Source organism: Fusarium redolens (genome assembly GCF_020744475.1).
Source record: "Fusarium redolens strain MPI-CAGE-AT-0023 chromosome Unknown BKA55scaffold_2, whole genome shotgun sequence".
NCBI classification, from domain to species: Eukaryota; Fungi; Ascomycota; class Sordariomycetes; order Hypocreales; family Nectriaceae; genus Fusarium; species Fusarium redolens.
In genome coordinates, this window is record NW_025763665.1 from 1,366,306 (window position 1) to 1,388,119 (window position 21,814).

Below are 21,814 nucleotides of genomic sequence, written 5' to 3' on the forward strand. Positions count from 1 at the left end.
ACAACTCCTCAAGTGGTCGCAATGTACACCAACTTGGCCAATATAAAAAGGAATATTCTCCCTATTGACTGCCTTCGCGGTTGAATATATCTCTTTGAGATTAAAAATATGATTAAGGCAAACGTTGACACCATCTGACGGCCATTAGAATGTGGGTGCTAAGACTTGAAGTAGAACAGGGTCACACTTTGGCCCCGTTCAAACCTGAGTCTTTAGTGGATTACCTTTGAGATGTTAGAGCGATGCGGATAGTAACGATTAGGATTTGCCACGTGTAGTCTTCGTGAGATGGTCATGAGTACAGCTTCGTGACAATAGTGGCTGTCACTTACCAAATCAACTGTCACCATATTCATTGCTGGTTTCTGACTTATGCTTCAGGAAACCACACCACCCTCGACTATGTTTTTCTATATCTTCTTCCTCATATAATTCCTGTTATATCTCCACACCATCTGCTCTTCTTGATTTGCTTTGATCTGCTCCCATCAGCTATACCCTCACTTAGGCTTTCATACAACAAAGCGTCGAGTAAACTAGGACATAATTATCCTGTTTCTTTCAGCTTCAAGAATGTATAACATAAACTTTCCGCGTGTATCTTAATCATAATACAGTGGTATTCAGCCATCTTGATTACCCACAAGTCCTAAAACCCACAGACGGCTGATTATCAGCAGGGTTTTCTAATAGCCAGACGCAACTTAGAAGAAAGATTCAGCAGCCTAATGAGAAACCCAGTCAGAAGATTTCTCTTGTTAGGGAATAAGTCGAAGATACCACGGCCAACGTAAGTCGGACCAGCGAAGACAAATATGGAATGGTAAAGGTTGCTGGATGCCAGACAAACAGTTCCTCTCAAGGAGGCCTGTCAGTTAGAAGGATTTGAGGCACTGAAGACCGTCCTAGAAAGGGGTCACAAAAATACTAATCTGAGCACATAAAAGTTTTCGACCTCCTAGACTAGCCACCTGGAAACTCAATCTACGACTCCTCCATAATCTGGCGATAATGTAGCATAGCGAAAGGAAACTGATATATCCATCGGTAAAGCTCTGCGAAAGTAGTGATACCAAGTGCTTTATTCATTTACGGGCATTGGCCTCGCTCAAGCCTAGAGATCTACTTCTTTGTCTTTTGTCTGTGATATTGTCTAGATTACACCTGAAGAATCAAGAGAAGGGCTTTGAGTACCATTCCTGTCAAAATGGATGTATTTGATTATCCATGCAACTTCATATCCAGGCCTACCAGAATCTCCTGCAGAATCTTCAAAGCCCCCTCCTTGGCCACCAACGCTGAAAACGTCGCTTGCAACACAGAGATACCACATTCATCCCTTTCTGCGACATTTTCCATCCTTGTATGGTATGAAGAACCTAGTGTTGGCACATCACAGCCATCCTGACTCCGTGCCGCTCGTAGCATACAAATTTGCGACGACCGACATTTACCGGTGCATTTTGGTTGTACCCAGCCCCTGCTGAGACGTAGCATGTATTCATCAAAAGCCGTCTGATTGTTCTCGAAAACCTCGGTGACGTTGTGCCAGAATGCAGCGGTGAGCTCCGCCGTGTGGTCGGTTAGGGGAGGGTTTATGAGTGGGCCATATGTCTCCTTTGCAGAATAATACTTTTCCCACACGGGACCTTGGGTCTGGTATGTAGGAGATGTCATGTCGGCGCTGTATGTAGTTGCGTCGAGGACGGCGAACGTCACAGGATCGACATCGTAGACACGGAATGAGGGCATTCCTGACATCGGAGTGAGTGAGGGGCCGACATATGATGTGATTAGAGCATGGTCAAAGGTCTTGTCCGGAGCATCTCTATACGTAATCTGGAAGTGATCTCTGTGGGTGTGACCAAAGAACATAGCTGCGATAGTTGCTGAGTATCGGTTTACTATCTGGTTCAGGTAATTCGACTGATCGTGGAATGCATTTCGGTCACCTAGCGGCATATGTCCAATGATATAGACACGCTCTCCGGCTTTCTCAGCAGCGTGGAGTTCTTCAACAAGCCAATCGATCTGCCCACTCGGATCGCGCAGCATTTTCCTCTGGAAAAGCCAGAAGTTCCCACGGTAGAACAGATTTGTGTTGAGAGAGATAACGCGCAAGTTACCATGGGGATATTTAGTTGAGTAAGCGCCAATTATTGCTGCTGTAGAGGCTGATTCATGCCCGATCCAACGAGACCATGTCCCTGCGAGAAGGTCGTAAATCCATGAGGATGCATCGCCGATAGAACTAGGCTGATAGGCGTTTGTGGGATGGGACTCGTGGTTACCAGCTGTTCCGTAGACTATACCGAGATGTCTATCCATGTGCTCATATGACTGAATAACTTGGATAGGTCAGTTATGAGTGAAAGATTTGAGTGAAAGATGCTCACTTTGGTGCTCATTATAGTCCCAAGATGTGTTCCAGATGGAATGATCGACAATGTCTCCCGTAAAAATCGTGAAAGCGGCATCAGGGACCAACTTTTTGATTGCTTCATACATGCTATGCTCAAGAGAAGCAGGAGAGTCACAAGTATGCTCCCCATATGGTCCAGCCGGAGAATCCGTCCTCCCAGGCTCATCATTTTCTGTGAAAGGTCTTCTCGAGTCAATGACAGCGACGTACGCATTGAGCGAAGTGTTACTTACCTGCAACATATAGGTTTGTTACACTCCGAATTCGACCCTTCAGTGTAGAGCTGGTCAACATGAATATCGGAATAGTGAACAACTTTGATAGGGTCTCTTCCACTCGCGACTGGACGCTTCCGACGTAAGTGATCAGGGGGTACAGGAACTTCCCATACGTCTATATCAGGATAATGGCAGAGACCTAGAAATGTTACGCAAAAATGCTGCGCAGTCTTTGAGCCGATAGCGACGTTTCTCAACGCCTCTGCTATAATGGGTCCTTGAAGCTCGATGGTTCCATCACAAACATCTGCATCTTCGACCTAAAATTGTTAAATCAAAATTTGGATCTTACAAGGACTTATTAGGCTACCTTTGACTTTTTGCATACGTCCTGTAGTGTGTTGACAAAGTATCTGTCGCCCAGATTCGCGAGGCTCTTAAATGTCAACAAAAGGCCCTGCACCATCATCTTCAGCTCTTTGTAATCTCACTCATGTCGAGCTGTGGCTTACCTGGCATCCTGAACAAGACGATACACCTTGAATTTGTTTCCATATTCGATCTGCCCAGTCATTTGTATACAAAGTCTTTTGATTCTCATTAACAGCTTGAGGCACGACAGCCTGTCCTTCAATTCCGATGACAGCTGTTATGGCGCCAAGACAGGGTAGGAGAGTTGTTGTTAAGCGCATCTTTGTTGCATTGAGAGAGAGAAAAAAAGCCGATCTCTGTAATGACGAGACAAAGAGTAAAACGGGTCATGCAAACAAGCTACACTGAACTTGCTCATACAGTACGAGTGAGAACCCTAGAGACCATCAACTTATTGCCATCTTGGACAAATCATCCCCAGAATCGGCTTAGGGCCACCACTATAACGGCCACATGACCCAATGAAAGCAATCACACGAGTGCATAAGGTAGACAGATGTAAACGTCACCGCTGGTCCATGCGTTGAGGTTGATAACAAGTCGGTTTGAGCATCGTCTCAAGTTAGTAGTCTAATATACTTCTGATTTTAAATCGACCCGGTTTGTACGTCCGTCTATCAAGAAGATTGGCAGAGGCTCAAGGTGTTTCATAGTTGCGTAATTATTTCGTATTCATATCCATATATACATGTCTTTCGTACAGCTCCTTCATGCCTTAAATCAGACAAATGTAATATACAAGACTGATGATGATGAGTTATACATCTGCGCCATAGATAGTGATACACGGAGCACCTTCGCTCCCATTCAGTCAAGCTTCGAGATACCGATGACATTCATCCTTTTGCAGCTGGCCTGCTCTAGTCCTTCATCGCAGATGTCTCCTCCTTCTTATGCAAGCCCTTCTTATGCGAGCCCTTCTCATGCGAACGCGGCTCTTTCATCTTCTTGGTCTCAATGTTTGCGTTAGTTTCCCATGCAAGCTTGACACCTGTCCGTTCCTCCCTCCGCACGACCGAGTCTCTGTACTTCCTTCCAGCTTCTGTGCGTTGCGGTAGTGTTCCTCCCCACATTCTGTGCCACTCTCTCTCGCGATCCTCAGGGGTTGATACTAGCGCCTTCTTCCTACGCTTCTTGAGTTCCCTCAAAATTCTATGCGCTCTATCTGATGGAAGCTCCACGACTGTGTATTCCACTTTCCAGTTGGTTGATTTCTCGGTTTCGGGGCTGGAAATACGTTCCACGACCTCGCCGTTGACCATGTTGCGGACTGTGACATACAAACCAATAATCTCCTTGTTTGGTTTGTCGACACTCTCTTGAGCGGAGTTTGCTTCTTCTGTCGATGAGGATTTGTCTGCTTCAGAAGCCTTGACGGATTCTGCTGGAGAAACGCCTATGCTGGTTGTGTCGCTTTCATCGACCTCGGTACTCGGCTCCTTTTGATCTCGCACCAACTCCGACAAAACTCTCTCAAAGGTCCCCAAATTGCTCGTATTATTGTCAACACCTTGAGCAAACTTGATGATGAGATCCTTGAGAGTAGCATCTGTGGAATCGTCGCTGTTTGATGGAGGGTCAGTTCCATCAACATCGTCACTAAACATGGAACTATGCCCTTCATCCTCTGCCGTAGTCTCGCCGGTTTCAGCGAGGCCGGACTCTGTCTCTTTGCCAGCGTATTCCACATCATTGGAATCCACGTCATTATTGGAACTGTCGACTTCAGATGCATCGATGGATGGAGGTAGTACATCCTCAGTCTCGGAAGAAGACCTGCTAGCATCCAGTGCATCATCTTCTGCTGAATCCTTCTGAGTTGTGTCTTCAAGTTCACTGGCTGCTTCCTTGTTGTCCTTCAACTCTTCGGTCAAAGCCTCGACAAGTTCGTTGAGGTAGGATTCTCTCTCAGTTTCGGGCTTCCCAGCCAGTAAACCACTCTGCTCAAGAGCTTGCTCGATGGCCTCCCGCACACTATCCAAGCCGGCAGCGTCCTCCTCCACAGTTTGGTCGACCTTGGCCATCATCTCATCCCATGACTTCTGTCTTTCGGTCGATGATAGCTTTTGAGTATTCTCCTCAGCCTGAGGCTCGCCTTCATCACTCATTCGGCTCTTTTCTTCATCCTGTGACATACGCAAGATATTGTTTTTAAACATAGCCACGGCTTCGTTTCCCTTTTCCTGGGTTTCTTGCATCTCTTTGTCGCTGACAGGCTCAGCAAAGAAATAAGTCAAGGGGGGGTTTGTCGGTCGAGTCTCAATGTGCAACCGAAGTGACTTTTGAGGGAAACGCTTCGTAGCTCTGTCCAAAAGATCATTCAGGAGTTTGATACTGACTTTAAACTCCTCGTCTCCCACCCTGAGGTCCGCAGTTCCGTGAAGAGCCTCGTCCATTTCCTCGAGGCTAATATACTGGAAGCCAAATATTCGTTGTGTATTATGGAAAGCAACGAATATGCCATCCATTCGGCCCATACGCACTTGTAAAGAATACTTGAGGAATGCCGCTCTGATCATGTCGTAGTACTCACGCTCGAACGACTCCCAAGTGCCGAAACGGCTACGAATCTCATATCCAACACCTTTTTCATAGCCTCCAACATCCATTCGGATCGAAACTACTGCACGGGTTTTCAGGTCAAACATGCCTGTTCCTGGAAGTCGTGGATCATGAGCATCTAGCTGTGACCGCATCATGAAATCGCCCAGTGTGGAGAAATGGAATGCTTCATCGGCATTCTTCTCCTCTTCGGATAATTCATGCGAACGGCCTCTCCTGTACTTTTCGAAGTGAGTTTTATCGAGAGTGAGGAGTTTTTCCATTGATTTTCCGAGCATGCTCAGAACGTTGGCGGTATCAAATTCTTTGTCGGCGTCAATAGCATACACTCCATCTTTGTAACGGGCGAATGCAGCAGCAGGTCCTCGGGTCAGCGCGGTGAACGTATCATACTCGACCTTGAAAGAGCGGGACAAGTGCCTGAAACTTAGAGGTCTCCAGGCTGAGAGAAGAAAGTGGAATTGGGAGAGCATGGCCGTCATACTAGAAGTTGAACCACAGTACCTCTTCTCGTATTTTGCACACAAGTCTGTCAACCGACTGTCCTTGGAGGATGTCACATACTCTTTCAGAGCGTCGAAATCAAACTCATCAACGGGCATGATTGAAGCAAGGTATGGGTCAAAGTTGTAAACCCGGGTACGCTGGTCTTGAAGCTGGTAGGGTCCGCCGTTGAAAAGAACCTTGTCCAGCTGGTGGGCAAGCTTGGGAACACTTCGTCTGGATTTTTCTTCAACTGGTTTCAGCTTTAGGTGCTGGGGAGTGATGGTATAAACTGGGGGCAGGGCCTTCTTCTTTTTAGACGCCTTCGTCTTCTTCTTCGACGGTTGAGCTGCTGAACTGGGCTCTGTCTCATGACTACTTGCTATGATATGCTGATCCTGCTCGGGGGAGGGAGTGGTGGAATCGTCTTCAGGGGCGGCGGGGTTGTTTGAAGGTTCTGCGGCCACTTCTTGTTGCAACTTCTCTTGAAGTGATGCCCAAGCACCAGCCTGCTGGTCAACTACTCCGGAGCTGGCCTCTGGTGAGTCAGCTTTATCGGTCGCTTGTTTTGCATCTGGACTACTGGGCTTAGATCCTTTCTTTTTCTTCTTCTTCTTCGGCTTGTCGATACCGTAAACTCTCTTCGCCACAGCCAATGCATCACTGATGTCGGTTTCAGTTGTCCCCTCCGTGGATCCTTTCTCTTCGGAACGAGCAGCTTTCCTCTTTTTCTCTTCTTTTCTCCTTTCTGCTGCTTTCGCTCCTTTTTCAAGCTTCTTAAAACGGGCCTGAAGCTTCTCCGAGGCAGCCTTCATTCCTTTGAGTGCATCTTCGGAATCAGACGTGGATTTCGGCGTGGGTTTCGAAGTGTCGTCCGGACTAGTCTCTGTCGCAAATAACCGGAGGGGTGAACATTGTCGCGGGCATCGTAGATGGGGCCGGCAGATATGTGCAAACGTGGTCGAGGGAGCTATCCCACGCCGTAGTCGAAGCATTGGGGTGTCTTTGACGAAATCGATCAACCTTGGAGAAAGTTGGTCAAAATCGAGAGAGAAAGACTTCGTACGTGACACTGATCCAGAAAAAAAATTTACATTGAATCATCAATGACTTCGGTATAATGTCGGGTCGGACGACATATCATATGACACGTGATTGGTCAATCAATACCTTGGAGGTCCATCCCCTGCCTAGGTACCTACCTTATCCATCAGCCACAGCACTCGTCATTTCCGGAGCCTTCCCAAAGGTTCAAAAGAGGACACCCACCACAGAGACTCTCTAGGACGCGAACCCTCTTGCGGCATCTTCTCATGCGATAGCAATGGGTGCGAGTGACTCGAAGCTCGTTTTCAAACGGGGCATTTTTCGCTTATCAGAAGAACGACATATCCCAGCGGATGATGCGTACTGGACCTCTGTTCGTCGCCTACTCCACCCAAAGTCTACTTTACCTTTGTATGGATAGCTCATGGACTAACATGATATAACGCAGTTTTGGGAACTTCCTGAATCTTCTGAGGATGTCTTCAGTTTATTCACACCTGCCGACATTCGAAGAACTCGCGACCGAGCACTCGAGAACCTAGAAACCCTCATCCTCGCCATCACTTCTCGTCTATTCATACTACGTCATCACCCATCATTCCCTGATCCTGAACTTGCTCCAGAACGCGAGGCCTTGAACTGTGTCCGAGTGCTCACACGTATTTTGCCTTATTTATACGAAAAAGAATCCCTCAGTGACTGGGAGCAACAATTTTTCTGGGCTCAACGAAGAAAACGCACTCGGCATGGAGCTATCGCCAACGAGATCCTCTTTGACGAAGCTCAAGAGGCTGAACGCAAGACACAAACTGCCGAGTTCGAGGAGGTAAAACCACTCGCCGAAGAGTTGGTAGACACGCTGGTCGATCTGCTATTCTTTTCTGATCTTACATTACCTCGACAACCCAATGGCCGACCGAAGGTCAGCTATGCGATTTGGCAGAGTGGAGTGGGTTGCAACACGGCTGTTGCAACGACAAAAGAATATGAGAGCAATCGATCGGAGATTCTGCGGCTCCTCTTGACGCTTTCTGGCCAGAGCATGTATATGACTGCTGGTGTCCTACCACAGAACGGCGTGCGGGCGTTGACGCACTTATGCGCCTGTCCAGATAAGCAAGTCGTGCTCTCTGTGCTTTGTTCTCTGCTCAACACAGTTGGTTCACCTGGGATCGACTTCGAGGTACTAATGCTGACTTCCTTTCTAGACGTTAAAATACAACCCTGCTACTTGGCGCGTACCTTATAACACCCTTGTATTCAAGGATGGCAAGCAGATGCTTGTGACATACTCACTACAGTTCCTCTTGGTGCTCTTATTGTACCCTATTCCTGAGAGCCCATCCAACCCATCACCTAAACACTCTTATCGTCATTTTCTAGGCCGACTCCATCGGCCCCAAGATTTTCAATTTATCGTTGACGGAATGACTCGAATTCTAAACCAACCCCTTCAAGAGAAGACTTCATATCTTCCAGGTTCTCAGTCATCTGGCCACTTTGCTCCTGAGATACTAATGCTATTCTGGGAGATCCTTCAATGCAACAAGAGATTCCGGTCTTTTATTGTGGATACCGAAAGAGCGCATGATTTTGTTGTACTAGCCCTGTTCTATGCTCTTGAGTATAAAAATGATGCTACTAAGCAAGGAGTTGTGCGCATGTGCGCATTCTTGCTCCAGACTCTAAGCGTGGAAACTAACTTTGGCGTCAACTTGAACAAGTACTTCGAGGGGCAGGAGAGTCTACCAGTTTCTATTCGTGTACCGGGATTCCGAGGGACCTATGCGGACTTTCTTATCCACTCAATCTACAATCTGATCACGACAAGTCAAGGGAAGCTGTCGGCGATATACCCAGCTCTGTTGGCGGTGATTAATAACATCGCACCTTATCTTGAGGGGTTGAGTAGCACTAGCAGCTCAAAGCTGATGCAGCTGTTCTCTTCCATGTCCTCACCTTCGTTTCTACTTGCGAATGAGACCAACCACGCTCTTCTCCACTCGCTGCTGGAATCGATTAGCTCAATCCTCGAGAATAAATACCAAAAGAACCCTGAGCTGGTTTTTGCTATCCTCAAAAACAAAAAGAGGGTTGAAGCCTTGCGCTCATTCACACTGGAGAGTGGTCAAGAGGAAATTGAGAGAAGAAACAGAAGAAGAAAGGATTCTGGACACCATATTGATCCATTCGACGCTGCATCTGTGCGCAGCTCAGTTGACAGCCTGAGGAGTCCAAATAGCGCTCAGCCACGCCACTCGTCATTAGAAGAAGTCCCCGAAGACGGTGCCTTCGCGATTGGAGACGACGACGACGATGATGACGACAGTGACGATGAGGAACGCCAAGAGACTCCTGCACGGTCAACGTCAAGTGAAGCCCCATCCCGGAGGTCATCGACCCCCAACGTTGAGGATGCCGTCCCAACTCAATTGCGAGGAATGTCCGAGAAGGCTCGTGGTAAGATGCCAGCCGGTGTTCCAACCTTCTCGCGACAAAACAGCACCACAAGCCTAGGCGGACGCTCAATATCAGGACAATCGCAGGCAGGGGTATTTGAGCCTACGGCCCACTGGATCGACAGTTGGCTGCTCGAACTGCCTCTCCATACAATCCTTGCAGTCATCCAACAGGTGTCTGCCCTCTTGCCGCGACAAGAATTGGCAGCCGATGTACCAACACCAGAAACACTACGACGAATTTCAGGTATCCAGGTTGTTGGCATTGACCCCTCGGCTCCCCGTGTACATTCATTTGAATGGTCCCAACTCGCGTTGGGCTGGTATGAGTCTCTGTTATGGGGAGTTATCTTCACAAACGAGATGCAGGTTTCCAGAGGAACCATGGGCATATGGAACGGGACTGCTATCAAGCTTTTCAGGGTCCAAGAAACAGCCCCAGAGGGTCCAACATTGACCTCGCCTAGAGGGGCCGTTGACGCTGTTGGCAGCAACATTGTGTCACGGATAGGGCAGATCAACCTCCGGGGCGGGCCGCAGGGAAACAGCCAACCGCCACAGCGAAACAATTAAGCAGGATACATGAACAGTTCGACAAGGGCGCTTGCTCAACAACCTTCGTTGAGCGATGAGAACTTTTCGGACGACTTGGCAATTTTTCCCTGAAGAGGAAGCGCTGGACCCGAAAGCTAAGCAGATACTAACAAGAAGCCACTGTTTCATGATCTGCCAGTGTTGATTCCCACGAGGTTCATTGTGTAGGATAAGAGAACGAATGGTGCATGGGAAGCGAATTGGCGGGGTAGTCTAGATACAGGCGTTTGGGTATGGATTGGAGTCAATCAAAAACTCACTTTTGCATCAGAGCGGCCCAGTTTGTGCTGTTTTCTATGCACATAATCACATGCGCTGTTCGTCCTCGTCTCATCAGCTGGTGTTTCAAGTTTTGACTGGCGCAGCAGCTAACATGTGGCGCGTCGAGATGGAGGTGGCTAATTTGACTCAGGACCAGCCACAGCCAACAGAATCTAGGAAACCCCCTCCTAGACAGTTCCACACCGATTCGATTCCTTGTTTTCAAAAGCAAAAGTTGGCAGAAGTAGGCAAACAACGTGATTTATGCCAGCAAAGCCGTAAGGTCAAAGCAAAGCCACGTCTAATGCCTGGAGTGATCATTTCCGAAGAGTGCAAGGGGGACTCGTACGCACCGCCACGCCGACCGGGGAGCTTCACTTTTGCAGCCAATCACAAGCCGTCCCGGACCATTTGTGCCGTGTTCTCCATACGCCAAAGCCACAGTAGGTGTCAGCCACGTCCCAAGGTCCCTTAATTCTAGCAGCTATCGCGACAAGGGTCTTGTAAGGGTCCAGGTCCTGTTGTTTTTTTGGCCGGGTTACGGTTTAACACGAAAGCAACCCAGCTTATTGATGCGACTCACAGTCGGTCGCATTTTCTAATTTCTCGGTTCTTACCCATCTCAAGGTGTTTGTTTATACTACGACATTCAATTTTCACCCTGCTTCATTTGATCATTACTGGAACCGGCGCATCTTACATCATATGTAAGTCGAGCAGAACTGAATCTGCTGATACAACACTGGAGCATGTCTCAACAGCAACCCGGAGACTCCGGCGAGGAGGTCCAGCCTTATCGTATCCGTGTGAGTACCTCAATGAGAGACACCATCCGATCGAGGAGCAACTAACCATTCACTTTTGTAATAGGTGTCAAGCAAGTATCTTGATATCACGCGACAGAAACTAGAGCTTACTCGGCTGCCTCATGAGCCTTGTTCAAAAGATTGGTGGGAGCCAAAGCCTCAAGTTGAGTCTCTTGTTGACTTTTGGTAAGTGGATCTGTGACAAAGCTACTCCAGAGTGAAGCTCACATATAGTACGTAGGCAAGAATCATTCTCATGGCAGAATCACGAAGAAGAGCTTAACCAAACTCTTCCCCAGTTCAGAACAAGTTTTCAAACTTCCACTTCATCAACGCCAGTCCGGCTTCATTTCATCCATGCCCGCTCTCCTCACGCTAACGCTGTTCCTCTGCTCTTGATACCTCCTTTTCCTTTGACCAACCTGTCGCTGGGTCACCTGGTTCAGCCCTTGAGTGATCCTGAGGATGCTGGTACAAACCAGCCGTTTCATGTTGTAATTCCAGCCTTGCCTGGCCTGGGTTTCAGCGATGCTCTTCCTTCTAATGCACCTCCTGTTTCTACCACAGCTCAGCTACTGGACAACTTGATGAAGAGATTATCCTACAAGCACTACGCTGGAAGTAACGCCGGCTCTGCTTCGATTTCACCCGCTGCTATTGACTGGAGACTGGCCAGACACCTCTCAATTCACTATTCAGAGTCATGTCTGGGGTTTCATTTCATTGCACCTCCTCTGACATGCCCTACACTCTCGGACTCAGCCAGTGAGTGGTTAAAATGGAAACTTGCTCGGCTCTTGGGTTCTTCGGTTCTGGGTTACTCCAAGGATGACCTCTCAGCTATACAGAAGCAGAAGACATCGCAATTAAGCAAGAAGAAGTCGGCTGTTAACCTAGGTCAACATGGTCGCAGCGACGTTGAACCAAACACACCGTCATATGCGCTATGTGACTCTCCGACTGGCCTCCTCCTCTATGTGCTGAAACTGCTCCGGGCTCTTGGTCCCAAGAAGGAACTTACACCAAAGGACATCATCACTCTCACTTCTCTCATATGGTTACCTGGCCCCGAGGCCGCTCTGCGATTCTGGGCTCAATGCGCGTCAGAAATTGAGCCTGTAGAGGAAAAGAAGACGACTAAGAAACCTAAGGTTGCCATTACCGTTTTCACTGGTGACGAGGACCAGGCCGAGCAGCAAAGAACACTCCCACGGCCTGCAAAGACTCTATACTCTTGCCCTGGCTGGGCTAACAGGGAGTATCAAATCGTGCACCTGAACCGAGCCCCTGGAACTCCAGGTTTCTTGGCTTTGGACCGACAAGATGTGATTATTGAAGGAGTGCGCGGTCTAGTGAAGGCAATATTGGCAAAGGATAAGAGGATGCAGGTCGCCGAACAGCCTGGAGCCGTTCTCCAGGATCAACTTGAAGTGCAGGATGGCCGAATAGCTCAAGCAGATCTGTCTGGAACAACAGTCCAGGATCCGAACGCTAGTCCGGGTGAGCGACCTCCTAAAACTGGTGCACAAAAATCAACAGGGGACGACCATCAACACCTTGTTCCTCCACAAGCAAGTATACACCGAGGTGCTCATTGACGAAGATTGACAGGACGATGCATATGAGGGCAAGTGGGTGGTGGAACTTAATTCGATACCGTCATTTCGGTACCTTTCTCTGAGTCTCGATACTTGCTATGGAAATCATAAGCTTATGAGCAAAATTATATACCAAAAGTCTGTAACAAAGTATAGTGTACGGCCTTATTTTCTATATCTGTTAAAGAGTATCCTCTGTTTAATTTATGACCCGTTTAAATATTGCTGTTTATACAATACTAGTACGCTGAATTTACATCAGAGAATTCGGCGCACTGGTAATTGGGCTGTTTTGAATTGATATTTTATCAGCGTAGAAGTAATTTCACTATCGAGTAGCATAATTAATCGCTCAAAATAATGGCAATATTTCTATCGTGACCTTAGTCGTTAAATATTTGAGGTTCAGTCTCTATGTCAGATAGTGGCTGGTTACCCTACGCAAGATTGCCGCTCCCTAGCTCCTGTGCGAATGATAGGCACCTAGTTGGAGATACCCCCTTAGTGCGTCACAAGGTGACCTAACCAGCTCCGACCCCTCGACTTCTAGCTTCCGCAACAGTAAACACGACCTAACTCTGTCTATATGGGCACATTGTAGACCTACGTGCTTTCTATTTTCCCAAAGCTGACTTAGCACCGTCCTTCATTTTCTGCGTGGCGACGATGCGCTACGAAACAGTCCATTTCCCATAATCGGCCCGCCATCTCCCAACCTCAAACTCATCATGTCGAATCGATACGACCGACCTCACCGCGAGGGTAACAGCTATGGCAACTTTGGACGCTCCAACGATGACTACAGATCCGGGTATCAAGATAGCTACGGTAGCGATCGATATGCCACACCGCCTGCCACCCAACAGCCGCGACCACCACCCAGTCTTCGACAGATGTCCTCCCGATCACGCATACCACAAGTACAAGCTCCACCACAACCAGCAGACACTCATGCTGCGCGGCAAATCACCGAGGTTATAGATCATATCAAGAAAGAATGGCCTGCAATGTGTCAGGACGATTGCGTCCCTGTTCAACTGGCGTTGCAGCTTCTCGACAGAAGCTCGGTTGGTCGCGCCCACGAATATGGCCAGTTCCAGCAATCGCACAACTACCTACAAGAGTCGCTCAAGGGTATCGTCCACGAGCACCACCAGGGCTTCAACAGTTCCATCGGTACATTTCACAAAATTCAAAGTAGCATTCAGCAGTCACAAAAGCGAGTACGTGCCTTGAAGGAATCACTGGCGAGTTCCAAAACAAGTCTCTGCGCGACGGATCCTGAATTAAAGAAGCTTTCAAAATCATCGCAAGAGTTTGACGCCTTGGTGCAAACTCTTAATGAGTTGGATGACCTCCGAGCAGTACCGGATCAGCTGGAGGCAAGGATATCGGAGAAGAGATTCTTGACGGCCGTGGAAGTACTTCAAAATGCGCTACGAAAGCTACGAAAGCCTGAATTGGATGATATTGGTGCCCTTACTGATTTGAGGAGCTACCTTGCGAACCAAGAGACTGCTCTAATGGATATCCTCGTGGAAGAGCTACACGAGCATCTCTACCTCAAGTCACCATATTGCCAGGAAAGATGGCAGAGCTTGGCTAAAACACAAGGCGCCGTCACGGAAGGCTTTGGTGATATTAAGCCCATCGCTCCATTTCACGTTATTCTCGATGCCATTGACGTTGACAAGACGGTCAGGGAAGATCCCATGAAAAATCCCGAAGCCGATACATTCTACTATGTAGGACTGCTGGTGGAATCTCTGAACAGGCTCGGACGATTGCAAAATGCCGTGGAGACTCTTAAGCAGCGACTCCCGGTTGAACTCTTTACTATTGTCAACGAGACTATCAACGAGGTGGATCAAAGGCATCCCAGCTCTTTACGAGGAGGATCAGCCAGAGGCGATGGTCTTCACGTCTATGGAACACGTGAAACACAAATGCGAGCAGATGTTATTTATGACCTCTTATGGTCTCTGTATGGCAAGTTTGAGGCAATTGGAGAAGGTCATCGTGTGTTCCACGAGTCCATCAAGGTCCTGATCCGAAGGGAAGGTGCTGGCAACAACAGTGCCCTACTTGGAAGCTTCAAAGAGCTGTGGAATCTATACCAGAACGAGATTAGATCCTTGCTGCATAATTATGTTACGACCGATGCAGATGTCTATCAGTTCGACTCGCCAAACCCAGGAGATACGCTCCATGGCAAGAAAGACATACGAGAGCATCTTTTCAAGTTTTCTGAAGCGAACACAAAGTCCATTGAGATGATGAGTGAATATGACGCATTGGACAATATCATCCAGGATGCCGTTCCTGGGCTAGGATCTCGAAAGCAAGACAGAAAAGGGCGGAACGTTCAGGAAGGAGGAAGAAGAGGAGCAGCAGGAAGTGACGGTCCATTTGGAAACAGTCATCAAACGACAGGCTCGTACAAATCTCTGGTGGAACCTAGTGTCTTCAATATGAGCTTGTTACTACCGCCGACGTTAGTCTTCCTGCAGCGACTCAAGAACATCGTCCCTCCCGGCTCAGACCTGGCAGCAAGCACACTAACAACATTCTTGGACAATTTCTTGGTTAATGTTTTCCAACCACAATTGGACGAAACTCTCGCCAAATTGAGCGACACCGTTTTTGGAGAGGCAGATGCATTCACACAAGACCCGGCCTGGAGCCAGGTGGCACGTCGGCCTGTGTTCCGAGGAACGACAGCCTTTTTCGAGGTTGTGACGGCTTTCTGTCGTATGCTGGGAACCATACCACCAGACCAAGCACTCAGCTCGCTGATTGTCACTCAAATGATGCGATACTACGACCGCTGCTTCAGCTGGTTTAAGACACTTGTTGTCAAAGCTCAGGACCCGGCTACAGAGATTAGTAACGACAACCTGAGGTCATCGGCGCGATTCTCTCTGGACCAGGGAGAAATACAAGAAACAATGAAGAAGCTTTTCATGTCAGAAGAGATGGACTGGGAATTGGCCGAAAAAGAGATACATCTGCTGATGGAACTTACAGACGACTCGCCGCTCGACTCGGGTGACATCATTCAGGATCGAGATTCCATCTCATCCCTCTGTCTATTGTACACCAGCATGAAGTGGCTTGCTGTTAAAATTGCTGGCCTGCGGCAGATCACAACACATGACACAGATACATCACGGCAAAATCTGCCTCGACATTCGAGCCGAAGATGGACTCTTATGAACGATACTGGCAAGACCGCAGGAGAAGAAGGCCCTGTGTCACTACCACTAACGCAGGAGACTGTACAGTAAGTAATGCGCCCGATAGGTAAAACATATAACTGATCAATGTTCAGAGCGTTTGACAGCATAGTATCGTCCTTCGAAGAACTTGCAGGAACTGCACTACTAACTCTCCACATGGAGATCCGGTGCCGCATAGTTCATTCACTGTGCATTGCCTTGTCGCCCAAGGTGGCACCCTACCTGCTTGACCAGGAAGTGAGCGAACCTGATCCACAGATTTTGAGCCTCAACTCGGAATTGGTATTCTTTGACGAGACGATTGTGAAATATCTTCGAGAGAAGGAGATTGCCTTTATTCGAACGGGTCTGGGGCTGCTTATCAATTGCTATCTTGTGAGTAATGCATGCAAAGCATCGCCTATGAATGACAAGGGCTGCGGGCGTATGCAACTCAATATTCTTGTACTGCAACAGAACCTCAAGAACGTGGAAGAAGGGGTGGACCTCGCGCGTGCAGCAAATTACTTTTCGCTATACGAACAAGGTGCAGACGCCATCGTAGAGAAGGCAAAGGAGGACAAAGAGCAGCAGCGAGGGACCAGCGCGCAGGACCCAGACAACTTTTCGTACGACGAGCTCAAGGCACTTGTGGAGCTCTGCTATAGTGAGGCTATGGCAAATCCTGAACGAGGAATTGCCACTGCAGCCAAGCGACAGATGCAGGACAAACTGCTGGGGCTGAGTGAGCACATGTGGCAGACCTAGATGGATCAAGACGATATGTGATGCATGATGGCTTCGATGGAGTTGAGGGATTGATTGGAACAGGTATGTTAGTGGTTGATTTGAAGTGTAAAGTAGTAGCAACGCGTGATGAATGGTTACACAAATCAGGTCTGAAACCAAGCAAAACTGTTTATGATTGCTTAAACATCACCGTAAAACCTGCTGCGGGCAATCAAGCTTGATCGACCACCACTGATACACACAGAAACACAGGTCTTCGCTGTTGGTCGCGTCAATTACTCGTACCGAACCACGCGAAAGCCATGATGGACACAAGCAAAGACAGATGAGAAGGAAACTGTCATCTTATGATCATGTTTTTATAACAGACATATGATCAAGTGACATCACAGTTGAAGTCTCCCATAGACGCCAGAATTAGAAATTACTTTCCTCCCCCCGCACTTGAGCAACATCTGCGAGAGATGGGATCTGCATGAGGCAGCCCAGCCAGAGGTGGCAATGGTAGGATCCATCGCGATAGGGGGTTTGAATTCGGAATTAGTGTAGTGTTCAATGCCAGCAGCAGCAGGGGTTGATAAACACATTGCCCAGGCATATACGGAGTAGGAAACTTTAGTTTATGCTGAGGAACTGTAGATGAAGAATTCATGGTCAACATTTCGTATTCCAAAGATATTTTTGGTCTTTCGTGGAGTCTATGTGGATAAATTATCTGGGTACAGATATATGGATGTCAAAGTCTGGGCCTTGAGGCTTGCCTTGGTGTTGGGAGTCGGAAGATGAGATCAGAGGGAGATCATATTACCTGGGTTCAAGGGTGCTAAGATCGACGGTCCAGAATGAACCTTAGATGGGTATTTTGTAGTGAAAGGGTCAAGCATCGATTCTCAAACGGACGCGAGATGTCTTTATTTAAAGCTTCTGTTTTCAGGTTCGTGATATTCCTAGGGATATGATATGGCATACATGGATATGGGACTATCAATCGATCAACAGCTCCACAACATCCAGTTTGCCGTTCTAGGTCGTTCAAAAAATGGATTTCAGTACTGTCACCATACTATGACATTCTATCATTATTATATCGTCATCCATTCTGCAGCCTCGAGTTTCATGGCTACATGAGACCCTTAAAAACAAGAACAAGCCACGGCGTTTTCTCCTTGGTCTCTATCGTCCATTGAATTTCTGTAGTGCGTTATCATCCGCGACCAGGACCAGCCAAAATTGGATTTAGGCTGCCCCTGAACCTAATCTCGAAATATGTAGCGGGCCATAGTGTGCTTGCGGAAGCGGTACCTTGCATTGCTAGCTCTTCCATACCCTACCTTAATGCAAGCCCCCCGCGGCTTTCGCCTGGCCGTCTCAAAACCGGCCAGGTAAGGTACTGGAGTTAGGGAAATGGAGATGGGATGGAATTCAGGAGTATTGAATGGGCGTTAACTAGACCATGCGTGGTTCTATAGGAATGGTAGTACCCAATATTTTGAATGGATCGTCAATTGAGTTGGTCTCAAAAACCGGTACAGTCTGAATGATAATGGCATTGAGTTTAATGGATGGAAGTACCATAAGAGGTTGCCTCATCAAGTGACGATTGGCTGCATCTTTCCTAACCTAATCGCGGAGCATCTCCTATTAGTCCCCTTTTCCCTCTTCTGCCAACCTTTATGCAACCCTTGTCCATCTGAAGCCGAAGCAGCCACTCAGTGTCAGTGAACTCGATGCAACAGTAGCATCATCTGTCAGCCCCTTATCACTTCCGCCACACTCCGCTGTTCGAGTGCCGGACTGCAGTGCAGTGGTGCACTGAGGCACTTCGGAGACGCTGGCTCCAAATGAGAGACATCAGAACCCGTCCGTCTATTGGTCGCTTTGAATAATCAATCAACAACAAAACAAAGGCCAACCTCTTTCTCTTCTTCTCTTCTCATGTGCCAGCCCTTTTACCCAGTACCTGTTTCATTCCATCCATCTCAGGGTCCTTTTTTCTTTGCCGACCTCCCGTTCTAATATCTCCTCACCAGCACCCATCTACTTCATGCTTCGAGATTGCAACTAGAAACTCACAAGTTACACCCAAGATTACTATAATTACCTCGCCTATCCCCTGGTGCATCCACTCTAAGGACCTTACACGACAGCCCGTGGAAAAAAAGAAAGAGAAGACCCCACGCGTCCGAGCGGAGTAGACCAACAGCCACCTTTCTCCTCCTGTAGCTCCATTTGGCCCATTTGGCTCGTCAGGTTCCCCTGGATTAGATTGGATTGGACAACCAACTCGGGCTTTTGGGACTTTTCGGCGGCATCAATCTTCACCCCAAACCCTACATCATCATCCATTCATCAACAACTCCATTCGTCGCTCTCTCGCAAATCTTTTTCGCTCGCTCGCTCTCTTCGTTCGCTTTGTTTCATACCGCCATACTTTAATCGCCAGACCAGGCTCTTGCATCGTGGTTCTTCACCTTCTCTTCCTGTCGTAACCAAGCCCCTAGCAACCAACCCTCGTTCACCCTTTTCCGCCGCTCTTTGGGTCTTGAGCCCCCCTACTGCCGCCACAATGGCAAACACGTATGTCTTGATGCCCTCACTTGATATCGCCTATTTCTCCTGCCGCTAACACTCTACGTGAACAGTTTCGGTGCGACCATCAAGTCTTTCTGGCATACTATGACCAGTTATGACAGACGTATGCGACCCCTGATCCTCGAGCGCAACATTTCAAAAACTTCATACTGAATAACTTGCAGATTCCTCATTCGACTCTCCTTACCGAACCGGTCGACATGTCCCCTTACAGAACGGTCGAGGTGGTATTATGACTGGCGTAGCAACAGCCTCCGATTCTCGAAACGATGTCTCATCTCCCTACTCCGACGAAACTGGCCGAGCTTCTCCTCTTCAACCCGACGGCGCTACTTTCGCTCCCACAAGCGCCCCTTATTCGCCTGGCCTGAGATCAATGAGCGCGCGCAATGCTAGCCAGGGCGATGGCTTCGAGGTGCAGAGCCCCGGCGACGTCCCAATGCAAAACTTTTCCGATGGCCTCCCCCCTGCTCCGCCAGTTGCGCACTCCTGGAGGCGCATAGACGCATGGGCAGATGATAACTATCCAGAGCTTTACGACCAGCTATGCGAAGGTGCTACCAACAATGATCTGAACGACCTGGAGCATCAGCTTGACTGCTCTCTCCCTCAAGACGTCCGCGACTCGCTTATGATTCACGATGGTCAAGAACGAGGAGGAATGCCCACAGGAATTATTTTTAGCCACATGTTGCTGGATTGCGAAGAGATTGTTCAGGAATGGGATAACTGGAGGACCGTCAATCACCAGTATTTGCTCGAAACATCTGTTAACAAGCCCTCTACCCCTTCCAAAGCTTTCGGTGGCAGTAATGAGGCTTCTTCTTCCAAGCAAGGCGCGGCAGCTGGCGGCAGCCCTGGTCCTTGGAGACAAGATCTCCTTTCTCGCCAAGACTGCGTACCTCCCAATGCTGTCCAAAAGGCATATGCCCATAGCTCATGGATCCCGCTCGTCCGTGACTGGGGTGGCAACAACCTAGCTGTCGATTTGGCTCCTGGTCCTGGCGGTCAGTGGGGCCAGATCATTCTATTTGGCCGTGACTACGATACCAAGTACGTTGTCGCCCGCTCTTGGGCTGCATTCCTGGCTGTTGTTGCAGATGATCTCAACAGTGGCAAGTGGTACGTGGATGAGGAAACCAACGAGCTGAAGTTGCGAGAGTTCAAAGAGACAAGGGTCGAGCCACCATACTTCAGCATCCTGAGGTGGAGAATGGATCAGAAATACGGAAGAAGGGCAGCTTCGAACCGAAGGTCGATGGGGCCCAAGCCTAATTCTCCTCTTGGTTCCCGCTCCTCTTCGCCTTATGGCAGTGGTGGTGAGAACGGCGAGCCCCGGGGCCGATCTATGCAACGACTCAGTGGATCATCTCCTTTGGCTAGCCCTAGACCAGGCCCAGGATACGGAAAGGCGACACCCTTGAGTAAAGTAACAGAGGAGACGACAATCCCAGAGCTCGCCGACGCATACATTCAGCCTGAGAAGCTTGTGGAGGTCGAAAGTCCTCGGCAAAGCCAAGATAGCAAGACTCCGAAAGTGACAACTAGCATCCCCCGGGTGGAATCCGACCTCCTCAAGGTGGAAGAAGAACCATCCCCCAAGGCGAACGGTAAAAAGCCTGAGGTGGTTGACGAATCGATGAAGACGATCGAGATTTAAAGCACCGAGAGATTGGCAGTGTATTTTGCAATAGACGAAAGCACGGGGACTGGCATAGGGAAAATGATTGCATGAGACTCGTTATTTTTATCAACTTCTGGCCAAGGCTTCAGGCGGAGCGACGCACCGGGAGGGTACACACAGATTTGGCGTTCAAGGCGTCGTGAGAAATACGCAAGATTCCATGATTCTTTCTATGAGAGTCAAACTTTTTATTTTCTCCTTTCTGCACTCCTCAGCTAGACCATTTCTGGGAGGAACGCGGAAACAGCATACAAGCCTTAGTATACTATGATAGCTTTGTTTATTACTCAGGGACGATGATGTGGATAGGTTACCGGGATAGTTAGAGCTGTGGGTATACTGCAGCTGGATGAAACCTCTCATAGTGATAGGATGGATGGTAATCATTGTATGAATAAGAATTCATATTTCCATTTAAAATTGAAGATGATGAATTTTGTCAGCTGTGGTCAAAGACGTTTTATCAATATTAATACTCAAACTGAGACAGAGGCAATGTTAAGCGGATGATTCATTTGGCCATTATAGTTCAAACTTATTGCTATAGCCAAACTTTATATTTTAAAAGTGTCGTGTCTAATTGCTGGTTAAAACTTTTGATATATTTCGAGATTATACTGATTGATAAGGATCTTATCTTTAGCTTGAAGATACAACATGCATGACCCATCCTTCAATGCAAGCACCC

General features: G+C 48.2%; 5 protein-coding genes across 5 annotated transcripts; 3 read left to right on the forward strand and 2 right to left on the reverse strand.

The window, feature by feature from the left end:
* Window positions 1-1,045: 1,045 nt before the first annotated feature.
* BKA55DRAFT_554319 (Metallo-dependent phosphatase-like protein) lies at window positions 1,046-3,465 on the reverse strand. Its single transcript, XM_046191584.1, has 5 exons — window positions 3,153-3,465; window positions 3,011-3,097; window positions 2,656-2,960; window positions 2,397-2,605; window positions 1,046-2,348 (listed from the first exon to the last, which is right to left on the reverse strand). Exons 1-5 carry the CDS (start codon window positions 3,330-3,332, stop codon window positions 1,222-1,224), a joined length of 1,908 nt encoding a protein of 635 aa, XP_046054911.1. The 5' UTR covers window positions 3,333-3,465; the 3' UTR covers window positions 1,046-1,221.
* Window positions 3,466-3,606: 141 nt separating this feature from the next.
* Window positions 3,607-7,195, reverse strand: BKA55DRAFT_554320 (mitochondrial protein Pet127-domain-containing protein). The gene has a single exon (XM_046191585.1). The coding sequence runs from the start codon at window positions 7,110-7,112 to the stop codon at window positions 3,933-3,935; it is 3,180 nt and encodes a 1,059-aa protein (XP_046054912.1). The 5' UTR covers window positions 7,113-7,195; the 3' UTR covers window positions 3,607-3,932.
* A 246-nt stretch (window positions 7,196-7,441) lies between these two features.
* On the forward strand, window positions 7,442-10,196 carry BKA55DRAFT_500946 (high-temperature-induced dauer-formation protein-domain-containing protein; the record flags this gene model as incomplete). Its single annotated transcript, XM_046186783.1, has 3 exons — window positions 7,442-7,537; window positions 7,613-8,242; window positions 8,373-10,196. The coding sequence occupies 3 exons, from the start codon at window positions 7,442-7,444 to the stop codon at window positions 10,194-10,196; spliced, it is 2,550 nt and encodes an 849-aa protein (XP_046054913.1).
* A 394-nt stretch (window positions 10,197-10,590) lies between these two features.
* Window positions 10,591-16,868, forward strand: BKA55DRAFT_589568 (uncharacterized protein; the record flags this gene model as incomplete). The annotated part of the gene is made up of 10 exons (XM_046194955.1): window positions 10,591-10,823; window positions 10,865-10,921; window positions 11,227-11,284; window positions 11,349-11,470; window positions 11,526-12,784; window position 13,039; window positions 13,388-13,489; window positions 13,520-13,949; window positions 13,983-16,165; window positions 16,214-16,868. The coding sequence occupies 10 exons, from the start codon at window positions 10,591-10,593 to the stop codon at window positions 16,866-16,868; spliced, it is 5,100 nt and encodes a 1,699-aa protein (XP_046054914.1).
* A 2,630-nt stretch (window positions 16,869-19,498) lies between these two features.
* BKA55DRAFT_554327 (uncharacterized protein) lies at window positions 19,499-21,546 on the forward strand. Its single transcript, XM_046191586.1, has one exon. It carries the CDS (start codon window positions 19,675-19,677, stop codon window positions 21,100-21,102), a length of 1,428 nt encoding a protein of 475 aa, XP_046054915.1. The 5' UTR covers window positions 19,499-19,674; the 3' UTR covers window positions 21,103-21,546.
* Window positions 21,547-21,814: the final 268 nt, after the last annotated feature.